Source organism: Ictalurus punctatus, chromosome 15, assembly GCF_001660625.3.
Source record: "Ictalurus punctatus breed USDA103 chromosome 15, Coco_2.0, whole genome shotgun sequence".
Classification (NCBI taxonomy): Eukaryota; Metazoa; Chordata; class Actinopteri; order Siluriformes; family Ictaluridae; genus Ictalurus; species Ictalurus punctatus.
This window is the reverse complement of record NC_030430.2, coordinates 24,737,727-24,759,712: the sequence shown is the minus strand read 5'-3', so window position 1 is coordinate 24,759,712 and position 21,986 is coordinate 24,737,727. Positions and strand designations below refer to the sequence as shown.

At 38.5% G+C, this 21,986-nt stretch overlaps 2 protein-coding genes across 3 annotated transcripts in view; one reads left to right on the top strand and one right to left on the bottom strand.

Moving 5' to 3' along the window:
* The window catches only part of LOC108276011 (transcription factor-like 5 protein), a 5,850-nt gene extending 2,865 nt beyond the window's left edge, over positions 1–2,985 (top strand). For both annotated transcript variants that reach the window (XM_017487258.3, XM_017487257.3), the window contains exons 5-7: positions 51–255; positions 466–607; positions 1,433–2,985. In XM_017487258.3, the coding sequence (XP_017342747.1) occupies positions 51–255; positions 466–607; positions 1,433–1,531 (446 nt within the window). In that variant the 3' untranslated portion in view covers positions 1,532–2,985. The remainder of the gene's footprint in view (positions 1–50; positions 256–465; positions 608–1,432) is intronic.
* Positions 2,516–21,986, bottom strand: part of col9a3 (collagen, type IX, alpha 3) — a 27,584-nt gene continuing 8,113 nt past the window's right edge. Inside the window, exons 6-32 of the mRNA XM_017487256.3 lie at positions 21,024–21,059; positions 19,929–19,952; positions 19,759–19,812; positions 18,918–18,971; positions 18,751–18,792; positions 17,785–17,841; positions 17,602–17,655; positions 17,399–17,452; positions 16,139–16,192; positions 15,987–16,040; positions 15,802–15,855; positions 14,691–14,744; positions 14,545–14,598; positions 14,385–14,438; positions 14,191–14,235; positions 13,348–13,401; positions 11,689–11,742; positions 8,961–9,014; positions 8,717–8,788; positions 7,660–7,695; positions 7,487–7,531; positions 7,275–7,307; positions 5,321–5,467; positions 5,120–5,174; positions 4,793–4,975; positions 4,578–4,655; positions 2,516–3,421 (exon numbers count right to left, since the gene is read on the bottom strand). Coding sequence (XP_017342745.1) covers positions 3,237–3,421; positions 4,578–4,655; positions 4,793–4,975; positions 5,120–5,174; positions 5,321–5,467; positions 7,275–7,307; positions 7,487–7,531; positions 7,660–7,695; positions 8,717–8,788; positions 8,961–9,014; positions 11,689–11,742; positions 13,348–13,401; positions 14,191–14,235; positions 14,385–14,438; positions 14,545–14,598; positions 14,691–14,744; positions 15,802–15,855; positions 15,987–16,040; positions 16,139–16,192; positions 17,399–17,452; positions 17,602–17,655; positions 17,785–17,841; positions 18,751–18,792; positions 18,918–18,971; positions 19,759–19,812; positions 19,929–19,952; positions 21,024–21,059 — 1,740 coding nt within the window. The 3' untranslated portion in view covers positions 2,516–3,236. The remainder of the gene's footprint in view (positions 3,422–4,577; positions 4,656–4,792; positions 4,976–5,119; positions 5,175–5,320; positions 5,468–7,274; positions 7,308–7,486; positions 7,532–7,659; positions 7,696–8,716; positions 8,789–8,960; positions 9,015–11,688; positions 11,743–13,347; positions 13,402–14,190; positions 14,236–14,384; positions 14,439–14,544; positions 14,599–14,690; positions 14,745–15,801; positions 15,856–15,986; positions 16,041–16,138; positions 16,193–17,398; positions 17,453–17,601; positions 17,656–17,784; positions 17,842–18,750; positions 18,793–18,917; positions 18,972–19,758; positions 19,813–19,928; positions 19,953–21,023; positions 21,060–21,986) is intronic.

Below are 21,986 nucleotides of genomic sequence, written 5' to 3'. Positions count from 1 at the left end.
TATAATCTCGTTCTTCTGTTTCTTTGTTGAAATTGCTCTCGTTATAAAAGATGAGGGAGTGCAAAAAGCGGTGAAGAGAGCCAGGACGCGTGGAGCCCGGACTTTGCAAGCCCGGGACCCCAATATAATGCAGGGCTCAGGAAAATGGAACCCAGTTTGCCTTATTCCTGGTCGTAAACCAGATCGAAGAACCCGACTTCCTTTAGAGATTAGTCAGCGTAAAGAGACACACAACCTCAAGGAGAGAGACCGCAGGTACGGACGCTGTTTAATGCAGACGTTAAACAAAAACAACAAAAAAAAAGCCAACAAACAAAAAAGGTGAACATTACAGCATGTTGTGAGGTGCACTTTGTCATTTGGATCAGTTGAAGAACTTTAGAGCAGCCAGCATAAAAATACATTCACTTAAGTGTTAAGAATGACACCAAGTTTCAGGACTAAGACACTTGTACTGATTTTCAGGAGGAGAATTCGGCTGTGCTGTGATGAGCTGAACATGTTGGTGCCGTTCTGCAACGCTGAGACCGACAAAGCCACGACTCTCCAGTGGACAACCGCCTATCTCAAATATATCAGAGAGATCTACGGAGACTCCCTGAAACAGGTCCAGGGTCTCCATGATAGAAAATCACTTCCTTGTTCTGTCTTATATGAATGATTACACAAACCACTACACACAGTGTGGTTACGTTGCACTAGAGCAGATATACTCTCTCTCTATATATATATAATATACACACTCCTGCACTATTCATGCAATTATCCAATCAAAAATACAGGTCAAGAGTGAAGTTAACGTCCCCGTAAAGTTCCTTGGACACATCAAGCGTCTCCCCGCCCTTTTTAAATAGCCAGTAGTGTTTAGCTTACCTCACAGCCCGAGCTAAGCGAGCCCGAGCAATAAAGTGAAAGAAAACTTCCATTTTGATTGTGACGAAAAAAACCCCCCATGATTAGAAGAAAAAGACCGTAGGTAAGTGTCCATCCCGTGTCCACTGTAGCTTCAGAGTCCTGTTCTTAGCTGACAGGAGTGGAAGCTGATGTGGATTTCTGCCACTGTAGGTAACTTGCCTTAAGATTTTACGTGTTCTGCTTTTCTGCTCACCACGGTTGTAAAAAGTGATTATTTGAGTTACCGTATCCAATGTGGAGCCAATCGACATGACGTTTCAGACAGACAGACAGACGTTCCTCCCCCCTCTACAATATTCTACGTTATCTCTAGAGGCTGATGTTTGATGTGAACATAACTGAAGACACACGGTATGCTGATGGGATAATTGCAGGTACAGGTGTTCCTAATAAAGAGGACGTCGTGCGTGTGTGTATACATGTATACAGTATGTATATACAGTCCAGTATTTTAACGTATTCGTTCCATTCAGTTTTGATGGATTTAAAGGTTTCTCGATGTTCTCTTCTGCTTCAGGGCTTTCAAAACACGTTTTGCGGGAAAACCGGCGTCCGGATCAAGCCGAGCTGCGCTAACGAAGACGCCGAGTGCGAGAACGCTGCATCAAAGGAGTGACTTCTCTTCATTTCAGCTGTACTCCCATAGCAGGCACTTGCATTCGAACAAATTTTCCATTACAGTTACAGTTTGACCTTTTAATTATTCATTTATTTACTTACTAACTTACTTATTGGTGATACACTCTTTGATGTATTGTTTAATTTATATAAGAAGGTAATTGACTTACATTGCATAGTCTCCATTGTAAAAAAAAAAACAAAAAAAAAAAACAAAACACATTTTAATTTAAACCTTTCCTCTCCTAATGTACAATTCATATTTTCCTGATCAAACGATTGCATTTTATATTCTTATGTTCATGCCGTCACGTATATAGTTTAGTTTAGCCCATAACTTACCCATATAACCCTGGTTATCTGTCCTCTCGGCTACAGGTTATATCAAGTTCTACCTACAGTTGTTTTTATAAAACCTGACTCAATTGTGCGTTTATAGTGCAAATATCAAACCGTATCTGGCGTCGTTTTCCCCTAAAACAATTTAAGTTGGACGCTTATAGTGTCGTATAGTTAAGTTTTTATATAAGTAAAATTATATTCCTGTTCTATTAAGGTTTTATTGAAGATTCCTGTTTGCAGGAATATATTATATTCATATAAATTATAAAACATATATAAGGAAAGAAAGAAAAAAAGCTTTCACTGTACTGTAACCTTTATTGTTTTAATAAATGGTTATGTATTATGCATTTTTTTTCCTTCCTCCACGTGAACGGCTAACGGACTAGACGTCTGAGAGAAGAGTGACGTTTAGTGTGTTTTTTTTTTTTTTTTACTGAAAAGTGGCTTTATTCAGTGTTTATTTCTTACAACACGGTGCTGTAGCGTCTCACCGTACATACAACAGTCAACCAGACATAATAAATAGTATTTAAAGTCATGGATATTTAATAGTTTACAGCACCGGTACACATAGTGGGATGTGTTGAAAACCCCCACAGAGTTTATCGTAGAGTAACAGTTCCTCAAGCATCTGAACTGATGCTTTCAGGGTTGTTTTTATTTTATTTTATGTCAAATTGGGATGTTATCAAACACAATTTTTGTAAAAAATAGTTGAAACAATACAAACAGATTGACAATCTGCTTTTTAAAAAAAAAAAAAAAAAAAGTACTGAAAAGTAATATACAACATTATTCAACATACTGAGTGACGCTCCGGTGTCAGAGATGACGAGTTCTCATTTTCTCCAACAGATTTTGAGGATGAATTTGTTCTTTTCAGTCCAAAAGAACCACTTTTGTGTGTGTGTGTGTGTGTGTGTGTGTTTTTTATGACAGGAAAGTCACACTTGTTGCATTACAGTATTCTGTACACAGAGATTTTATGCTAACAGACACTGAAAAGAGTAACTGTTTGTTTTTTGTTTTAACGCACACGTGCATATCTGACCAGTTCAGTAATCATTTCAGTAATTTTTTTCCCACTTTTTTTTTTTTTTTTTTTTTTTTTTAAACACATCTACACAAATTGGTACTTCAAGCTCTTGCTCGTTAGATGTCATCGGTCAAGTCTCGGCTTGAAGGTCTCTCATCTCGTTCCTGTTCATCCTATTCAACATTTGCAGTTCTCCAAAGATGATCAGTCATTTTTTCTCACCCCTCCCCCAGATTAAAAAAAAAAAAAAAAAAAAAAAAAATCGTTTGTTCTTCGTTCCTTGGGGTGCAGGAGTGTATTTAAAAGACGAAGGCGTCGATGTTTAATGGTTTTTAGGGTTGGATGATTTCCCGTGAGGCACTGCGCCCTGGCAGGCTGTTGTGTCGCAGATTCCTGGGGGTCCTTGATGCCCCGTGCTGCCCGCCCTGCCCGGTTCTCCGGGCTTACCTGGATCTCCAGGTGCGCCGTCGCGTCCGTCTTTAACAATGCCGTGTACTCCTTGGAGACCTGTAAGGCAGCGAGAGGGTGAGTATATTTTTCTGCAGAAAGAAAACACATTGATAATGTACTCTATATGTGATAGCAAAGTGGCGATCAGAATGGTTAGATCTTTCACGTAAATATGGTGTAAGATCGGATTGTCGGACCATCAGGTAACTGATGGTGATATTCTATACGCAGCTCTGTGATCCATTATTTAACCGAGTAACTGGCTTTGTAGAATAATTTTTTATTTGTCTTTAAGTTCCAGATGAGTTTTTAGTACCATATTTATATTGCCTTGTGGAGCGCTAACTCGAAAGCCTCGGGGGGGGTAATTTCAAGGGGAGAAAGAAAGAATGGAAGTGGGTACATGGTGATGGTGAGAAAGAAAAGAGAGAAATAGAAAGGAAGGTAAAAAAGAAAAGAAAAGGACCGACCTCAAGACAGAAAGAAATAAAGAAAAACGAACAAGAAAGACGACAAGACAGAAAAAAGGAAAGACAAAAAGAAAGGAACGAGGCAAGAAAGACATGCAGTTAAGAAAGAAAGAAAAGGAGGCATGAAGGTAAGACCAAAAGAAGGCAAGAAAACAAGAAAGAGAAAGAATGAAGGCAAGTGAACAAGAAAGAAAGAAACAAGGCAAGGAAGAAAGACATGAAGGTAAGAAAGAAAGAAGGCAAGAAAACGAGAAAGAAACATGGCAAGAAAGACATGAAGGTAAGAAAGAAAGAAGCCAAGAAAGAGAATGAGGGAGAAAGAAAGAAGGCATGAAGGTAAGACTGAAAGAAGGCAGAAAAACAAAAAAGGATGAAGGCAAAAAATTACAGAAAAAAAAGAGAAAGAAAACAAGGCAAGGAAGAAAGAGTACATTTCTTCTGTAATTCGTTTTAAAGGAGAATATAATTTTGTTAAAGCACCTGAAGTAAATACAGTAGCAAAAAGTAGGTTAGGAGCAGCAGCAGGGTTAACGCTAACGTCGAAGTACAACATGGTTTATTAGAAAGGCTGCTAAATCACGCTGCCTACTTAGAATTGCTACAAATTTGTGCAGTCAGATTTGCTTTATATTCAGCATGGATTATAAACCTTAATGACTAACATCTGAGCATTTCCTCCTGGTCTAGAAAGACAAATTGTTTCGAAATTATTGTGGTTAATGTTGACACAATATCAGTCGTACCTGGTTCTCCTTGGTCTCCAACTGGCCCATCAATGGCTTTTCCAACAGGCCCCTTATCACCCTGTTCACCGAAATCACCTACAAGAATGATCATAACACCATCAGTGTCTAATCTGTACATTTCTTCTCTTAAAATGGGATTTTTTTTTTTAAAGGGACTTCTGTCAATACAGAATACTTGAAATAAATGAATAAACACTCTTCTTTCTCCTCACCTCTAGGACCAGGATCGCCAAGATCTCCTGGAAGTCCTCTGTATCCTGGCGGACCGGGAGCTCCAGGAAGTCCCATCGCTCCTGCTTCTCCTTGGTTTCCAGGAGGTCCAGCCGGACCCGGTCGACCCACAGCTCCCGGAGCTAACGGCCTCCTCAGACGATCAGCCAGCTGGGCAATCTGGGCTGAGATGACAGGTTTGGACTGTATTATTAACATATTAATCTAGCTGACACTATTCCTAAAGGCAGTTATTTCTAAGCAGAACATGCTGAAGCTAGCCTTTAATTTAAATTTGCCAACAGTAATATAAATAATTTCCATCTCACCATCGATCATTGAGCCACACAGTTCTCTGATATGTTGTTCGCTCGCCAGTTTTCCCTAAAAGAAACAACACCATTAAAATATATATATATTCCCAATAAAACTTCTATATCATTACGTCCTACGATAAGAAAATGCGTTCATACAGGTCTACATTAAAAGTGACACTGTGATAAAAAATTAAAGCTCGATTCGCTTCTTACAGATACACCAGTCTTTCCAGCGACACCAGGAGGGCCCGGTTCTCCGTGGAAGCCCATCAAACCAGGTTTTCCAGGTAACCCTCTTGCTCCAGTCTCCCCCTGTGGCCCTGTTACTCCTTTAGGACCCAGCTCCCCATGCTTCCCAGGCTAAAATATAAAATAATGATGATTTTTAAAGTTTTTTTTTCATTATATCGTCTGGGTGTGTCAGATAATAATTGGAAGTGGTGATATTTAAGGGAAATACATAAATATGACCTTACTAATTGAACTGAACTGTAAGCTTTCTGTCTCTGTCCTTGTTCACACACAAAATAATCAGGTCCTTTTTTTTTTTTTTTTTTTTTAATAAGCTGCTGATAAATTAAACATAATTGATGCCATCTTCTCCATATATAATCGTTGTGTGAACAACGCACGTTATTTGTGTTTGTTAGGAGGTCAGAGTGAGGCACTACAGTATTGTAGTTTAAAACTAAACACTGAAATACTAAAGCCTTTTCTTTACAAAGATGGAACATGTTCTCTTTTTAATTCAAAAAGAATTAAAAAGAATTAGGGCTGCTTATTAAGAACTAAACTGACCATTTTTATTATTATTATTATTATTATTATTATTATTATTATTATTATTTAGTAGTAGTAGTAGTATTTTTCTTAAGGCTAAAATTGACAATTTAATACAGTTTAACCGGTCAATTTAGGAACAGAATAGTCTCACCGGGCGTAATATTCTCTAAGGCGTTTTACATCAATTCAATAACTTTTACATTGTGGACATAAACAGAATTAGATTTTATAAGTAAATGTCCAAAAACTACAGAAAGTATCATTTCTGAACTTTAGAACTGTTGCATGGCATATCCATCTTCCAAAATGATATATATACTGTATATGTTTCTGTACATCATTAGCTATGTAAGGAATAATACACGACGCACGTAACAACCCTGAAGCGTGGTCTTAAGTGTGTTATTCTGCTTACACTACAGTGCTTTTACCAATGATTACAATAATGAATGAATGAATGAATGAGTGACACACTGCACTTTTTAACTGTTTATATTTACACGCAATGTCGGAACATCTGTGAGGTACGCGAGTTCCTGGTTTCACTCGTGCTTATATACAGCTAGTCCCTCCTTAGCCCCGGGTTTGTCTCTCTCTCTCGACATTAACGAGACGAAAAAATTCGATCTCGTCATTTTACCAAGAAACCGGAAAGGGTAAACCCCTCTGTCCTGAAAAACGGGAACACTTACAAAGCACAGTGACCATTACAAAGCGCTGACACTGGAGACTCCTTCCATTATTAGTCTTAGATTATGCTGAGCGTCCGCCGTACAAGTTCCCGTGTATGAGCTGTTACTATAGAAACGATAACGTATTAGAACGATCGCATTGATATAAACCTTCCGTTTAAGCCACAGCTGTAACGAATGTCTGAAAAGTACGGCTATATAAAACGGATCCAATCCTTCTGACCAATCAGATTCGAAGAGGAATTTTTTTTCTTTATCATGGTATTCCATCACAGCCATCATTCATGAGTATATCCAGGATTTTGCGATCGCAGAAATGTAACGCAAAATCAAGCAAACTCCACAGTATTCTGATTATACTGATATAATTCTTGGAATTTTCTAGAATTAATGCAGATCTTGGCCAAGACACGTCATGTGACGTCGTCACGAGGCGCATTCGGTCAAAGCCCTCTTCGTATCACGTGCGTCGAACATGAGTACAGCTAAAAGGTCTCATTTACCAACAAACATTGTTTTGTTTGTTTTTTGTGCAACTGCGATTTAGCCAATTCAAGTAGTTTTGCGCAAAAAAAAAAAAAAGAAAACGCACAAAAAACTCCATTTGAAAATATCCGCAGCAAAATCCAGCATTTTTGGCCACGACAATCAGAAAAATACTGATTACTAAACGTTTACGAATTCATACTCACCCCTCCTTTTTGGCCAGGAGGACCAAATGGACCCTGAAAGGAAAAGATGTTCATTTCAAACTACTGTAGTTTATATCCAAGCATCATCAGTACTCAGATAAACCTCTCTCTCTTTTTATATATATATATATTATATATATATATATATATATATATATATATATATATATATATATATATATATATATATATATATATATTTTAATACATACTGTTTCTCCATTCTCTCCAGGCAAGCCGTCACTTCCAGCCATTCCCTAGACGAAACAAAAAAGACAGGAACGTGTATAATAAACACACAGACACACACAAACCAAAGATATACAGGCGACACAGATGCACTGTAAAAATCTTTTTTTTTTAAATTAAGGAGAAAAATTCTTACAATTTCGCCTTTCGGTCCTGAAGCTCCTGTTGGACCCTGTGAGAGAGTGATTGAATCAAAGAGAGGCAGATAGATTAATTCATATTTGTGTGTATATATGTGTGTGTGTGTGTGTGTGTCCAGGCTGTGGTGCTCTACAAGGCCAAGCTTTGTTCTTTTCCCCGCTCCCTGCACAGGAGCTGAACAGGAGCCGCCTTTGTTAGATGTCTCGTCTAAAATTTTTATGAAAACATGGCACAGTTCAACCCGAGTAAGAGAAATGGTGTCCTCCTGTGCTGGTTTATTTAATGTAAATCTGCACTTTCATGAAGAAAATCTGATATATATATATATGTTTGGGATGGCATTCTGTATGATTTAAAGCAGTCCTGTCTCTGTATACTTCCTTCAGTAGTTATAAAATGAATTAGATTAGATTATTTCAAATATAACAGCTAGAGATAAGCTGGGATAAGAGTGCAGCTGAAACTCCTCCTTTCTCTTTAATATGTTCAACACGATTGTATACTCTATGGGTGTTTTATTCGTGTACGATGATGCTTTATAGATGTTCACATCCATGTAGGATGCGAGTACTGACTGCAGTCCTTAAATGGAAAGGGACCTGACAAAGCACCTTTTGGGGATTTTAAGCCCCTTGTTACACACAGCTACACTGCTGGTCACATTGTATATGTCTAGTTAGAAGTTAAAGCTCATACAGTACTACAGTATGTATGCACAGTGTCAGGGAAAGAAATAACATTTGGGAGGGGAACATGTGATGTGGAAGTTCTTATTTAGATCCACTAATCAAATCTTAAAACGAATAATCAGATGAAGAGCTATATGACGTTAAAACTGATTCGTAATTTACATGCTGGATAGTGATCACATGACAGACATTTACTTGTGACCTCATAAGTCAGTCAAAATGTAAATTAGTCATAAATAAATACTCAAAAGCAACAAGTAAACAAAACCGTCTGCCTTCTCGTGTCATTTCACCAAAATGTTCTGAGGGAGCATCTTATTCATGTCTGATTACATAAAATGTGCAATATGCCTCTTGTCTTACCCTCTCTCCAAAGTCTCCTCTGAATCCGGTTGGACCCGGAAGACCGGGCTCTCCAATAGCACCTTTAATTCCCTGTTATTCACAACACGGTGTTGTTATCAAAACAACATTGAATACATTTACTGAACGCATGCTAACTCTGAGTTCACATACATACGAATTAATGTGTATGCTAACTTTACGAGGACTATTTTGGACAGTCTTTGTAGATCCAGTCTTGGTATAATATCGATTTAATACCAACCTGGAATCCTTTGACTCCCTGAGGTCCTGGATTTCCAGTTAGGCCGATGCCTCCCTGCAAAATCACCACAAGACGTGAATCAGAAACATTAAGAGCGCTAAAGGAAAGAGGTACTTGGTACGGTCTGTTCTCTTATATGAAAACCTGAAAGAAAAATCAATCTCCTATATGATTGTAGCATAACGGTTAACCAATTAAGCAGTACTCAAATAGCCAAGTCTTCTCTAATAATTAACTTCTGGCGTTAGGAACTGCAAAGTGATACCAGTGCCGTACTGATAGCCACGAAGAACCAACAATAGCCAACACCAGAACTGATGTAGATTGGCATCTTCTATCCATCCATCCATCCATTTCCTGTACCGCTTATCCAACACAGGGTCACTGGGAGCCTGGAGCCTATCCCAGGGGACTCTGGGCACAAGGCGGGGGACACCCTGGACAGGGTACCAACCCATCGCAGGACACAATCTCACACACGTTCACATTTTAGAGATGCCAATCAGCCTAAAATGCATGTCTTTGGACTGGGGGAGGAAACCGGAGTACCCGGAGGAAACCCACGAAGCACAGGGAGAACATGCAAACTCCACACAAGCAGGGCGGAGGTGGGAATCGAACCCCCAACCATTGAGGTGCAAGGCAAACGTGCTAACCACTAAACCACCATGGCCCCCCCCTACCGAACCACTAATTAACATCTCACATGTAAATAATGAGTATTAATCAATTAGTACTCGTGCTGAGTATCGCAGTATCGGTGCACATGGTCAATAAAAATCAGCACAGCAAAGTGTAGACCCTGAATACCGAAGGGGAAAGGACGTGCACGTGTCTCAGTGCTCATTGAATTGAAGTTCTCTCCCACGTGACAGTTTCTCTAGACACTTGCTGATACCGCTCCACACTTGCGAATACTTTTGTGCATACGTGTGTGTGCAAAAGTCGTGGCATTCTCACACTTATTTTATTTTTAATGACCACGCTCGCTGAGAATGCTCCGTACACTCAGCGCTCTCTATTAAAAGATAGCATTTAAACACTTAAGACTTTTTTTTTTTCAGGTCACTTGTAGGAAGATGCTGTAGCTCTATCGCTTGTTCACCAAGCACAGAGTTTGTTGCGTGCTTTGCTTCGATTTCCTTCATTAATCATGAATCCAGATCCCGTGCCGTCTCATTGTAAATCTGCAGATGTGGTAGTGAAACGTTTTGTGAGTACATTCCTCTCATGCTACACATACGCCAAGCTGTAACGTTCGAACTAGACGAGAAGTGTACACGCGCAACGTGTGTACGGGCTTAACTTCAGTCCTGTACCAGAAGACCAGTGAACTCTATAGAATTTTCATGATTTTCCGACAACAATTCATCACGTATGACAGTCGCGATAAACATAATATTTGAAGTGGAATGTGAGAGAAGCTGTAAAAGCTGACTCATATGTCTCACCATTCGTAATCTTGCCCTCTCCATGAAAAATACCATTTGTTGTACAGTTCACTCATCTTGTCTGTAAATGTCATTCGGAATATTTTTCATGATATTACAGATATTATAATCTTTTGTTGCTTAGCAACACTTGACCTGTATGAACCTCCAAATCACAAGCCATCATGATCTATTGTTTTATTCAGCTAAATAAGCAGAGACTCTGCTGGAGCAATAACTCTGCTCTTCCCACCTGCTGCTATTCATCTAATTTCCGAAACGAATTTAGCATGCCGCAGGACACGAAACACAATCAGAATGAGGTTAAAAGCATTTGCCCTTGTGGTTTTCTTAGCAAGAGAAAATATCTTATATATATATATATATATATATATATATAGTCAAATTTATTTAGTATTTCTTCTTATATGATTACAATAAACCAAATACAAGATCCTTACACCTATTTCTGGACATTATTATTCATTTCAAGCTTGTAGTTTTAGTAAAATGCTTAAAATTAATAGGACAAGACTATTTCAAGCTTGAACTGAGTACAAATAGCTTGAAGTAGGTTGAATTGTACTCATAATAGGAAACACTAGATAGATTTGATTATATTTGACTATAAGGTATTTCCTCTTGCTAAGATGTAATTTTTTTTTCAGTGAATATACAACTGAACATAACATTATGATTGTTATGTAATTATTCCTTTATTGTATATTTTAGGTAATTCCTCACAAAGATCACGAACAAATAAGGGTATGAACACAGGGGGAAAAAGAAAAGAAAAAAGCTCATCACAAAACTTTGTCAACATTGTTTAGATGAAATATACACCTATGATAATTTAACTGGATGATATTTGCAATTTAAAGAAATTGCACAATTTGCGCAAATTTTTGGGAGCAAAACATAACTAGACAAAGTACATCACCGTTTCAAGAGAGGTACTGTACAAAGGGACTTGCTTTAATTGACGTCATTAGTTAACTAGCATTTTCCAGGAAGGCAAAGTAATGACTAACGATGTATTAACTTATGTTGTTACAAACAAAATTTATCAGCATGAACTCAACAAACTGTACAAAATATGAATATTTTAGTTTAGGCAGTACTAAAGAAGAACAACTACACTTATGAATTTGCATTGTTGTGTGACAGTAGTTACTTAGGGGAAGAAATGACAGTGGCTGTATTGGTAAAAATGCTCCAATTTTGTAAAAATTCTGTGTACTTAAAACATTCATTTCAGTTGTAATATTTGACCATTTACTGTTTTATAATGTACTTACAGCGATGCCTCTGGGTCCTGCTTCACCTCTTTCTCCTGGAATGCCAATCTCACCCTGTTAGAAGAGGCAAGAAAAAGTCATTCTTGGATCCAAAACAATGTATTTAGCATGATCTTACTACAGCAATGTTATTCTCTAGCTCATAATAAGAATTAGTGCAATCATAGAAAATCCACAGTAAAATTGACCTGCATAGTAAAAATGCACAACTACAATGACGTGGCTACATAATAAAATCTAACTACATAGTAAAAACTTTGAAAAGTAAAAAAAATCAACTAGATATTTAAAAAAATAACCACATAATAAAAGAAATTATCTAAAAGTCCATAGCTAAATAAAATAGCTATATTAAGCTAATCGACTATATAATATTCGATAGGTGCAAAAACATTGCAAACAGTGTAAAACATACTATAATTACAAACAAAAACAATATAAATCTGTGTTATTATGGTAAAACATACCCACACAACTACATAATTATATGATAGAAATCCAGCTAAATAACTATATTGAAAACGGTAAATGAACATTAAAAAACTAAACAAAAGCAGGACATACAAACATAGCCATATAGTAAAAATAAACTATATAATGAATTTAAATGACATGGGGAAAAAAAATACAACTACATATTTTAAAAAAAATAACCATATTAGCTACATAGTAAAACATACTGATAAAACTACATAGTAAAAACACGAGCCAATAACTATATAGAAAAAATGTAGCTACAAATATAGAAATTCCTACATAACTTCTATAAGTAGAAGATATTCACACAGTGAAACATACTTAAATAACTACATAGTAAAACTCACCATATAAAATCAACTCTATGTTAAAACAAAAAAAAAAAACCACATACCTACATACTAGAAATTAACTACAAAATGACATGGCAAAACATAAAAATTAACTCTACAGTAAAACAAAAAAAGTACTAAAATATTTATATTCAAGTAAAACAACTCAACTTAAAACATCACATATAAAACCTTAGACACAACAAACGATGTAGTATAAGTTAAGAAAACTACAAAAAAAAAAAAAAAACTACATCAAAGAACTACATAGTAAAACACAACTGTGGAACAAAACTACATTCAAAATAGCATGTATTAAAATATCGCTAGCTATGTTTCCATCCAAGATTGGCTTATGCGAAAAATTTGGAATGCCACATAAAACATTTGTGAATAAAGGACCGTTTCCATCCCATGTGTTGAGAGATGAAGAGAACAAAATCGTCACTTCAGGGGAAACTGGCGCATCTTGCTCTCCGCCATCTTTACTTTGCTGAGCCAATTATCCAATCACATGATTTGTTGAGGCAAAGTCACATGACTCATCAAGGCGTTTATTCTGTAAATGTCTTTCCATGGTAATTTATGTGCATGTCTTCTTATCAAATAATAATAATAATAAAAAAAAATTAAAGTTTTTAATGTGCATTTTGGAGATTTCTTTATTCGCATCCCAAAATTTGCATAAAAAGTACGTGGATGGAAACGCAGCTACTGTCAATTAAACATGCGGCTGTATTTTTGGCTTCAGCGTGTCGGTGTAATAGAGAGCGCATTTATTTAACTGTTTTAGCAGGTAAACATGACCATGCCTAAGGTGTTCGTCTACAAACGCCAATCAGATACATACAGGAATACCTGGTTCTCCGGCTGGTCCTGCTTCTCCCATCATTCCTTGATCACCCTGCGTGATGAAAGAGTTTAACACACTTATTATTAGGTTTGTTGTCATATAAATTTCAGATAATCATCATGGAAGGTACTTAAACTGTGAAATCTTTCGTTGCTGAAAATTGTCATGCTAGAAAGTCGAACAAATTCCCTAATATTCTGCAAAAATTCAGCGCAAGACGCGACATGACATGACAAAGTCGATGGAGCAAAGTTGCATGTTTAAATGTTAATTTAAAATCAGGGCTTGGTGTTTTAAATCGAACATAATTGCAGTTAGTCGGTTAGATTTGAAGATATATTCGATCAGGTTATAGATACTATATTATGGTGATATGCCACCATTTTGTATCAACATCTCTGGTTACCTACACTTAAATAAGTGACATAGCTCTGGACATCTTTGTCATTCTCTATTAAAATCTTTTCCAAGCAGTTCTTAAGAGTGCAGCCATCTTCCCGATACAAGTTCGACGTCACCCATAGTTGATTGTCTTGTCTTGAATATACCTTTAATGTGCAGTCATAGGACGGAAATATATCTAGTGCATGGCTGAGGCTGAGAATATTCTGAATAATCCAAACGCTCACACAGAAATGGTTGAGTTGTGGTGATTTACATCGGTCCAAATGGACAGTGTAAAGAGTTGATTAAAAATGAAGATTTTTGCCACTCGCCACACACGGAGTACTCTTATAGCACAGAGGTGTCGATCATATCTGCAAAAACATCTGCCCTTTTCCTGCCCTACATCTCAATAAGGATTTCACTGTATAGCAATGAAAACGCACTGTTACTCACAACAAATCCTTTGACACCTTTCACTCCAGCCTTTCCTGGCAAACCCTGAAAACAAACCCACACACACACTTACACACTGCTTAAACAAATACTGTGGACAGTGCAATGTAGGGAAAACCATCAATCATTTACACGTGATCTTGTCGTGACATTCATACTAATATCTGGCGTGTCTGAATAAGCTGAATACTCACAGGTAAACCGTTAGGCCCTTTCTCTCCGGGAACTCCCAGCCGTCCACCATCACCCTGACGGACAGTTAGCAAAAATCGTTCACAGTATGATACACAAACTACTTATGACACGGGGGGGGGGGCTGATTAATCAACTTTGCATTTCAGAAACCGGGCTTACTTTTTCACCATCGAATCCGTGAGTGCCGTCTTTGCCATCTCTGCCTGGCATGCCCTGTCAGAGAGAGATGTGTGTTAAAATCATATCACACACTCATACTCAATACACTCTATTAGAATGACATAAACCACATATAAATCACTTACAGGTTCTCCTTTCAGGCCTGGAGGTCCAGGCAGACCTTTAGGGCCTATTTTTCCCTGTAGAGACGAGATCATGATGTAATGATATAATGCTCATCCACAGCCAGTAGCACATCAGGGTCATTGCCTAACATTTTCACGAAACGGGACGTAAAAGTGCGGCTCGTGGATCGTGGATCGATCCGTTACGTCGACGCGTTTTCTTTTGAAATCATCGCGCATCATGTTGAGGTTTATTATTTAGCTTTCGAAAGACATCAAAATTCCGGCCAAATCTAAACAAACTTGCTATGGAAGACATTTCCTTATTTATTTATTTATTTATTCATTATGTATTACTATTATTATTACTTTTGAACGTACGCAAACATGGACATTTCCCCTTTGTATTTGCTTACATTTTTTTTTTTAAACTCAAGGCTGTTCATTTGGACATGGCATAAGCAATCGAGAGCGCTTTTAACAGGATGCAGATGTATCGCTCGTATACAATTGCAGCTTTAGCCTAGCAATCGACAGATTCTTCATTACATGGTATGTGCTTGGTTTTGTACTAGCTTCGTCGGCAGATTAGCAGATTAAGCTGACTGTACGAACTATATACACTCCCGAGAGGTACCAGCGATCTCTGCTACTTCCTTCCAAGCTTTAGTTTTATACGTAATATCTCCATATGCATTTAATGAGAGGTCGAATTTGACAGGATGAAATGAAACCGTGGTCCTAAGGGGATTTTTTTTAATTGGTTAATTTAGAGGATCGCAATTCAAATGTCACTTGTCGCGCCGTCGAATCGCTACTGAAATCGTAGCTCCGTGTTGTGTTCGTACGTAAAAAAAAAAAAAAAACAAGGATCTCCTGCCGCTTTAGATATCAACAACATCAGCATTTTTTTATTCTGAGTAATTCTTACTAATTTCAGAAGAACACTTGAGTGGAGAAAAGTAACTCGGCCATTTCAAAACCTAGAAATATTTTTTTGTGATGTCATTATCTAAACCGGTATGGCATCACACTGACCGCATAACTATTTAGGATCTCTTCATCACAGTACATCGCCAACTGAAAAACATCATAAAAGTCCAAACGTGCACTGTTGTAAATACACACTCACAATTTCTCCTTTAGGTCCTTTAAAGCCCACGGGTCCTTTCTCTCCGGCGTCACCCTGGAATTATCAAATGAGAGACACGGAGCTCTTTTATTGTTGAGACTCGTTCCTTGAGTGCGTGTTTAAAAGTAATGAACAATCTAGAAGGCATTCTGGGGGAAATATATCAAGGTTATGGAGATACTCACTGTTTTTCCAACGACACCAGGAATACCAGGCTTGCCCCGAAAACCTGGAAAACCCTGCAGGCAGGAAGGGAATGTGAATAAAAGAAAGCTAAAATGTGAATAATTATTATTTGTGTTGTTTTAAAGATGACGAAGAGGTAAAAACTGCTCACTCTGTCGCCGACGGATCCCAGTGGACCTGGAAGTCCTCTCAAACCTCGAGGCCCCTGGGGAAAAGAAAAAAAAAAAAAAAAAAACAACAACCCACAAACGTGGTGAATGAATCAATGATTTAGCTCCACATCCCTCAATAAAGTGTCTGCGATGCTTAGAATGCCACGTTTATTTTTATTGAAATTTTTTCAGCTAACTCTAACGATAACCTCCACAGAGTTCCTCAGTGCGCTTCTCTCTTTGGGGAGAAAATGAAAGCGTTTCATTTTCTTGTTCCGCCTCCGTAGGGGAAACATAGCGTACGCTTCATCGTATAAGGAAGTTAGGAATAAAAAACAACGAGGCTTGATGTTAAAGGAAAATAATCAACTGGTTGCGTGATACGGTCCGACACAAAGCGCACACGAAGTGTTTTATTCCTCTCATACCGCAGCAGATTCAAAATGTTAATTCATTAATGGATGACAAGTCATGCGTTTTAACCCTTTATAGTTACATTTAATGTTGTGAAACGTCCACGAGACAAGTTGGGTCCCGTTCTCGCTTACGTTGGGGGTGGGGGTAGGGTGGTGGGTGGGGGGGGGGGAGGGGGGGTGCAGCTTGTCGTGTTACTGAGAAACAGCAACCGCTGACACTGGAGACTCCTTCCATAAATGTTAAATAAACGTCTTTATACACCAGTTATACGATTTGTACCAAAAGATTCCCTGTGATTGAGCGGTTACTATAGAAACGATAACATTTTAGAACAAGCGCATTAATATGAAGTTGTGATTTTAATTACATCTGGTACTTTTAGAGCTGCTGTCATAGAAAAATAATCGACACCTTCCGACCAATCGGGTTTGAGAATTACACAACGGCACTGTGGTGTAAAGTTCATTTAAAGCTCTTCAGCGCAAATACTGTAGTGTTTGTCCCAACAGTGGTGTTGACGTCTGGACAATATCTCTAAACCCATCTCTAACAGCATTCCTCGGCTGTTGCCATGATGAAGCTAATTTCCACGTGTTAGGTTAGCACCGAGCTAATGTACGTGTACCTCCCCCTTAACCGTCAGAGGTCCAAAGAAATCGATCATTTTATACATAGGTTAATGCAAAAAACATAACTTACAGACGGCTGATACTTTTTCATGTATTATGTTGAACCATTTCCAGAAAAACAGAGCATTAGGTCATGAACTTTAGGCTAATCTTAATATCTGTCGCTGAAATTAGCGCTATATGGGCACAGAATCTATAGGATGGATCACTCACCTGTAGACCGACAGTTCCTGGGATTCCAGGGGGCCCGGGTGGGCCTTGTTTACCCTGTACAGAAGATTCAGAAGTAGTTACACAAACACGCACAGTCCGTAGTGACGGTGCGATAAAATACACTGCTGTCCGATCTACACAGCCATTACCACATCATCTAATCAAATACGTCAAATAAACATCCCACCGTGCCCCAATCTTACCTTCTCTCCATCTTTCCCAAACTCTCCTTTGTCTCCTTTGTGTCCAGTGTGTCCCTAAAAGGTTACAGAAAGCCCAAGTAATACTGTAGCTTTAGTAATAATAGTAGCAATTAGTTTCAGAGAATTCGTTTTCACTAAAGCAAACATGTATAATCGTATGTACTGTCGCTTCTGATCAGTTACCTTGAAACCGGGCATTCCGGGAGGCCCCGGGGGTCCCGGTGGACAGATAGCGGGACACTGAAATAAGACAAATGACCCTTTTAAGTTGATATAATTGTTGTTTTTCTTTTAACAGAAAGTTTGAAACTGTAATAAGAAAATTCAGTCGTTAATAGTGACTATAAAATCAAATAAAACGATCAACGATTAAACTATTTGATATTTCTAAAGTGCATGGTCATGCTAAATCGTTTTTGGGGTGTTTAACCAAATAACTAAAAATAAAATAAATCCAGTAAAAGCGGTGACGAGGCATGCGTGTGAACTTGCTCACTATTAAGAAGTGTTTATAGGATAAGGATGAACCATTTTTAATCAACTTAGACAGAATGCCTAGTCTGGTCTATTCACGTAAGCACTTTATAACCGATTGTAATAAATAAAGTCCATTTAGATCATCAATCTTTCCGTCAAGTTTGACTAGCAATTTTTAAAAAAAACTTGTCTGTTAGACTCTCCGTGATTAGTCAATTTTTATTAAACAATTATCGGTCTATTTAGAATTAAAAGTTAGTTTAAGCCCGAATTGTTCATTTAGAATGTAGGCCTACATTTACACTGTGTTAAATATTCCATTCTAATTTACTTCGCAATTTTTTCCCCGTGTATTTATTTATTCATTTTTAATAAATTGTTCGCACGAGTCGGCGTATTTGTCCCATTCGAAACTGTCGAGAAAATTCCAATGGGTTCTTAAATATTAAGAAGCTGTTCTGATTCACTTTTAACCTCCGGTTTGAACGTAACGGAAGATATTTGTCTGTTTACATGAACGATTTTTTTTAATACGCAATTCAAAAGATCGATATTTTAAAAACAATACGATATTGAAATATTACACACCAGTCATTGGAATAAATTCCGCACAACACGATGCGTGATACGTTTTTTTTTTTAAGCATGACTCGTGTAGTTTGCAGATCTTACCAGTACGTCTCCGTTTCCCTCAGGAAGTGCTCCGGGTAGTCCCTAAAGAGACCAGAAAGAACGCGTTACACTTTTTAATATCAGTTCTGCATGAAAAGTGATTATTAATTTATACATTTGACGTTTCATCGATGTTTCTGTGTTCAGGTGTCAGGTGGAGTACTTACAGGCGGCCCGTCTGGACCCGGAAGACCCGGAAGTCCTGGAAGACCTTCTGGTCCCTAAAGAGATGCAGACAAAGTCATGATTAAAATGAGCATGACTAACGTTCTTTGAGATGTAGAGTAAGTATATAAATCAGTAAAGTTAAGTTGAACAGATATTAAGTATCTGACTCTAAAATCTAAAATGCTGCGACACTAGAATCACGATCCTGAAACTTTTGAAGGAACAATTTAGCTACGAAAATGAACATGATGTATGCAGAATAGAGTCAAAATTCTATCCAAAAGGTTTTGCGTCATTAGTCTGGAGCTGCGAAGCTAATCTAGCTGATAAGTAGTGGAAGTTTACAGCCTTCGATTTTGGCTTTGTGCAAACTAAATCATCGCACACTCCTAAGACACACAGAATGAACGATACACATCAGATTAGAGCTACAGTACGTCATCGTCCCCGATCACGTCCGTCGTACAATTCTGATTTCAAGCGTTAGGCCACGCCTCCTACGTGCCGATTCAGCCTAAAACTGAAGCTACGTTTGCAAACGTGCACGTTTATAGATAACTGTGTCGTACAGAGTCAGAATCCACATCGGCAAGTCTGTCTGAGACACTGAACACGTTGAGGTCATGGAGCGTCATGATCATTTTGACGTGATTCCTCTAGGTTTTAGTATTTCGGATGCTTCTTACAACATCCGATTAGACGATTCTGAATGCTATCGTCTGTCTTTTGAGCATTTAAGCCCAAGATTCCTGTTTTCTGATTCCTCTTTTTATAACCCTGACGCATCCTGGACATCATCTGTCCTCTGTGTCTCTGTTTGAAGAAGATTAAAAGACTCACTGGGGGTCCCTGAGGTCCTACACCACCTGGCAATCCATTAGCTCCAGGCAGCCCCTGAGATCACAAACACACACACACACACAAGGTTATTAAGTCTATTTTGCTATTTTGGTGTCATTCGTAGTATGAACTGATAATGAGTGACAGGAGTAACAGGTAACTGTACTTACAGGAGCTCCAGGTCTCCCTCTGCCCTAAGAGAGACACACACACACACGCAGGCTTATTATGAACATCAGATATTATAATAATAATTAAATTAATAAAATTATAATGATCACGAATAGTAATATTTTTATTATAAATAAGGGATCAATAAAATATAGGTAATAATAATAAAACAACGTGTTAATCCCGGGGAATACAGGGCCCTGGGAACATTAATCCTGAGGAATACAGGGCCCTGGGAACATTAATCCTGGGGAACATTAATCCTGAGGAATACAGGGCCCTGGGAACATTAATCCTAGGGAATACAGGGCCCTGGGAACATTAATCCTGGGGAACATTAATCCTGAGGAATACAGGGCCCTGGGAACATTAATCCTGGGGAATACAGGGCCCTGGGAACATTAATCCTGGGGAATACAGGGCCCTGGGAACATTAATCCTGGGGAATACAGGGCCCTGGGAAAATTAATCCTAGGGAATACAGGGCCCTGGGAAAATTAATCCTAGGGAATACAGGGCCCTGGGAACATTAATCCTAGGGAATACAGGGTCCTGGGAACATTAATCCTGAGGAATACAGGGCCCTGGGAACATTAATCCTGGGGAATACAGGGCCCTGGGAAAATTAATCCTAGGGAATACAGGGCCCTGGGAAAATTAATCCTAGGGAATACAGGGCCCTGGGAACATTAATCCTGGGGAACATTATCACAGGACCCCTGGGGAAATATGGTTTTGGGATTATACTGTAGGCCCAGGAATGTACAGCTTTAGGAATGAGGCCCTGGCAATATCGGAATCAGCTTTATTGTCCAAGTATGCCTAAGCATACAATGAATTTGTTTCTAGTGATCCTACAGTACACACTTACACACACACTTATTAATGCTCATTTCTGCTACATGTTCAGGTATAGGTTAGTGCTAAGTCAAAACACTCTCAGAAATTGCCAAACTACTGTAACAGCTTGAGTCGAATTGCTTTTAAAAGCACAGAAAATGGGCAAATATAAGTTATAGCACCTGCTCGATCCCAAACAAACACATGTAATAAGGAATATTCATCATGCTTGTACTGTTTCAAGGTGCACTTACAGGAGGTCCAGGCGGTCCGGCAGGTCCTGGATCGCCCTACAAGAACACAAATATCTCATTCACTAAAGATAAAATTCTCACCCTGCATAAAGTCACAAGGTCTAAAATGAGGTCAAGGGTTTCAAAAAAAATTCTATTCGTATACATGTCAGGATTATGATCGAATATCGAGTCTCCAGTATTAAAAACTGTGGTCAGCTAGTTCATGTAGACAAAGCTGTCCTGGGGGTGCGTGGTGCTGCTCTGAAAATGGAAGTAGCGTTTCCGCTAATGAAAAATAAACTGAACCAAACAGCTAACAGAGTCAAGCATCATATAAAGCATCCCAAACTGTGGCCTAATGACCTCTAAAAAGATAACACACACACACACACACACACACACACACACACACACACACACACACACACAGTGTTTGATCTGACTGTGTGGTGTGAGCAAAGAGTAAACTAATTGAATTTACATTCTGGTGCTATGCTAACACCCGGTGGTATTCTGCATTCAACTCGGAATTACACCATTTTAGCATTTTTTTTGCTAACAAAAAACTAGCGAGCTAACATTAGTGACATGAATGATCTTTACATTCATAATATATTTGCCTTTTAAAAAGAAGACAGAGAGTTCATCCATCCATCTTCTATACCGCTTATCGGAGGAAACCCCCGCAGCACGGGGAGAACACGCAAACTCCACACACACAGGGCCACGGTGGGAATCGAACCCCCGACCCTGGAGGTGTGAGGCGAACGTGCTAACCACTAAGCCACCGTGCGCCCAAATGTATAAATGAGACTTACAATTGTCTCATTTATACATTTGAGCAGTTAAGGGCCTTGCTCAGGGGCCCAGCAGTGGCAGCTTGGCGGTTCTGGGATTTGAACTCACGACCTTCAGCGTCCTCCAACGTCTATAAAATGCTCCGAAAAAATCCAAAAAATATGCATCTCTCACTATTTTTGT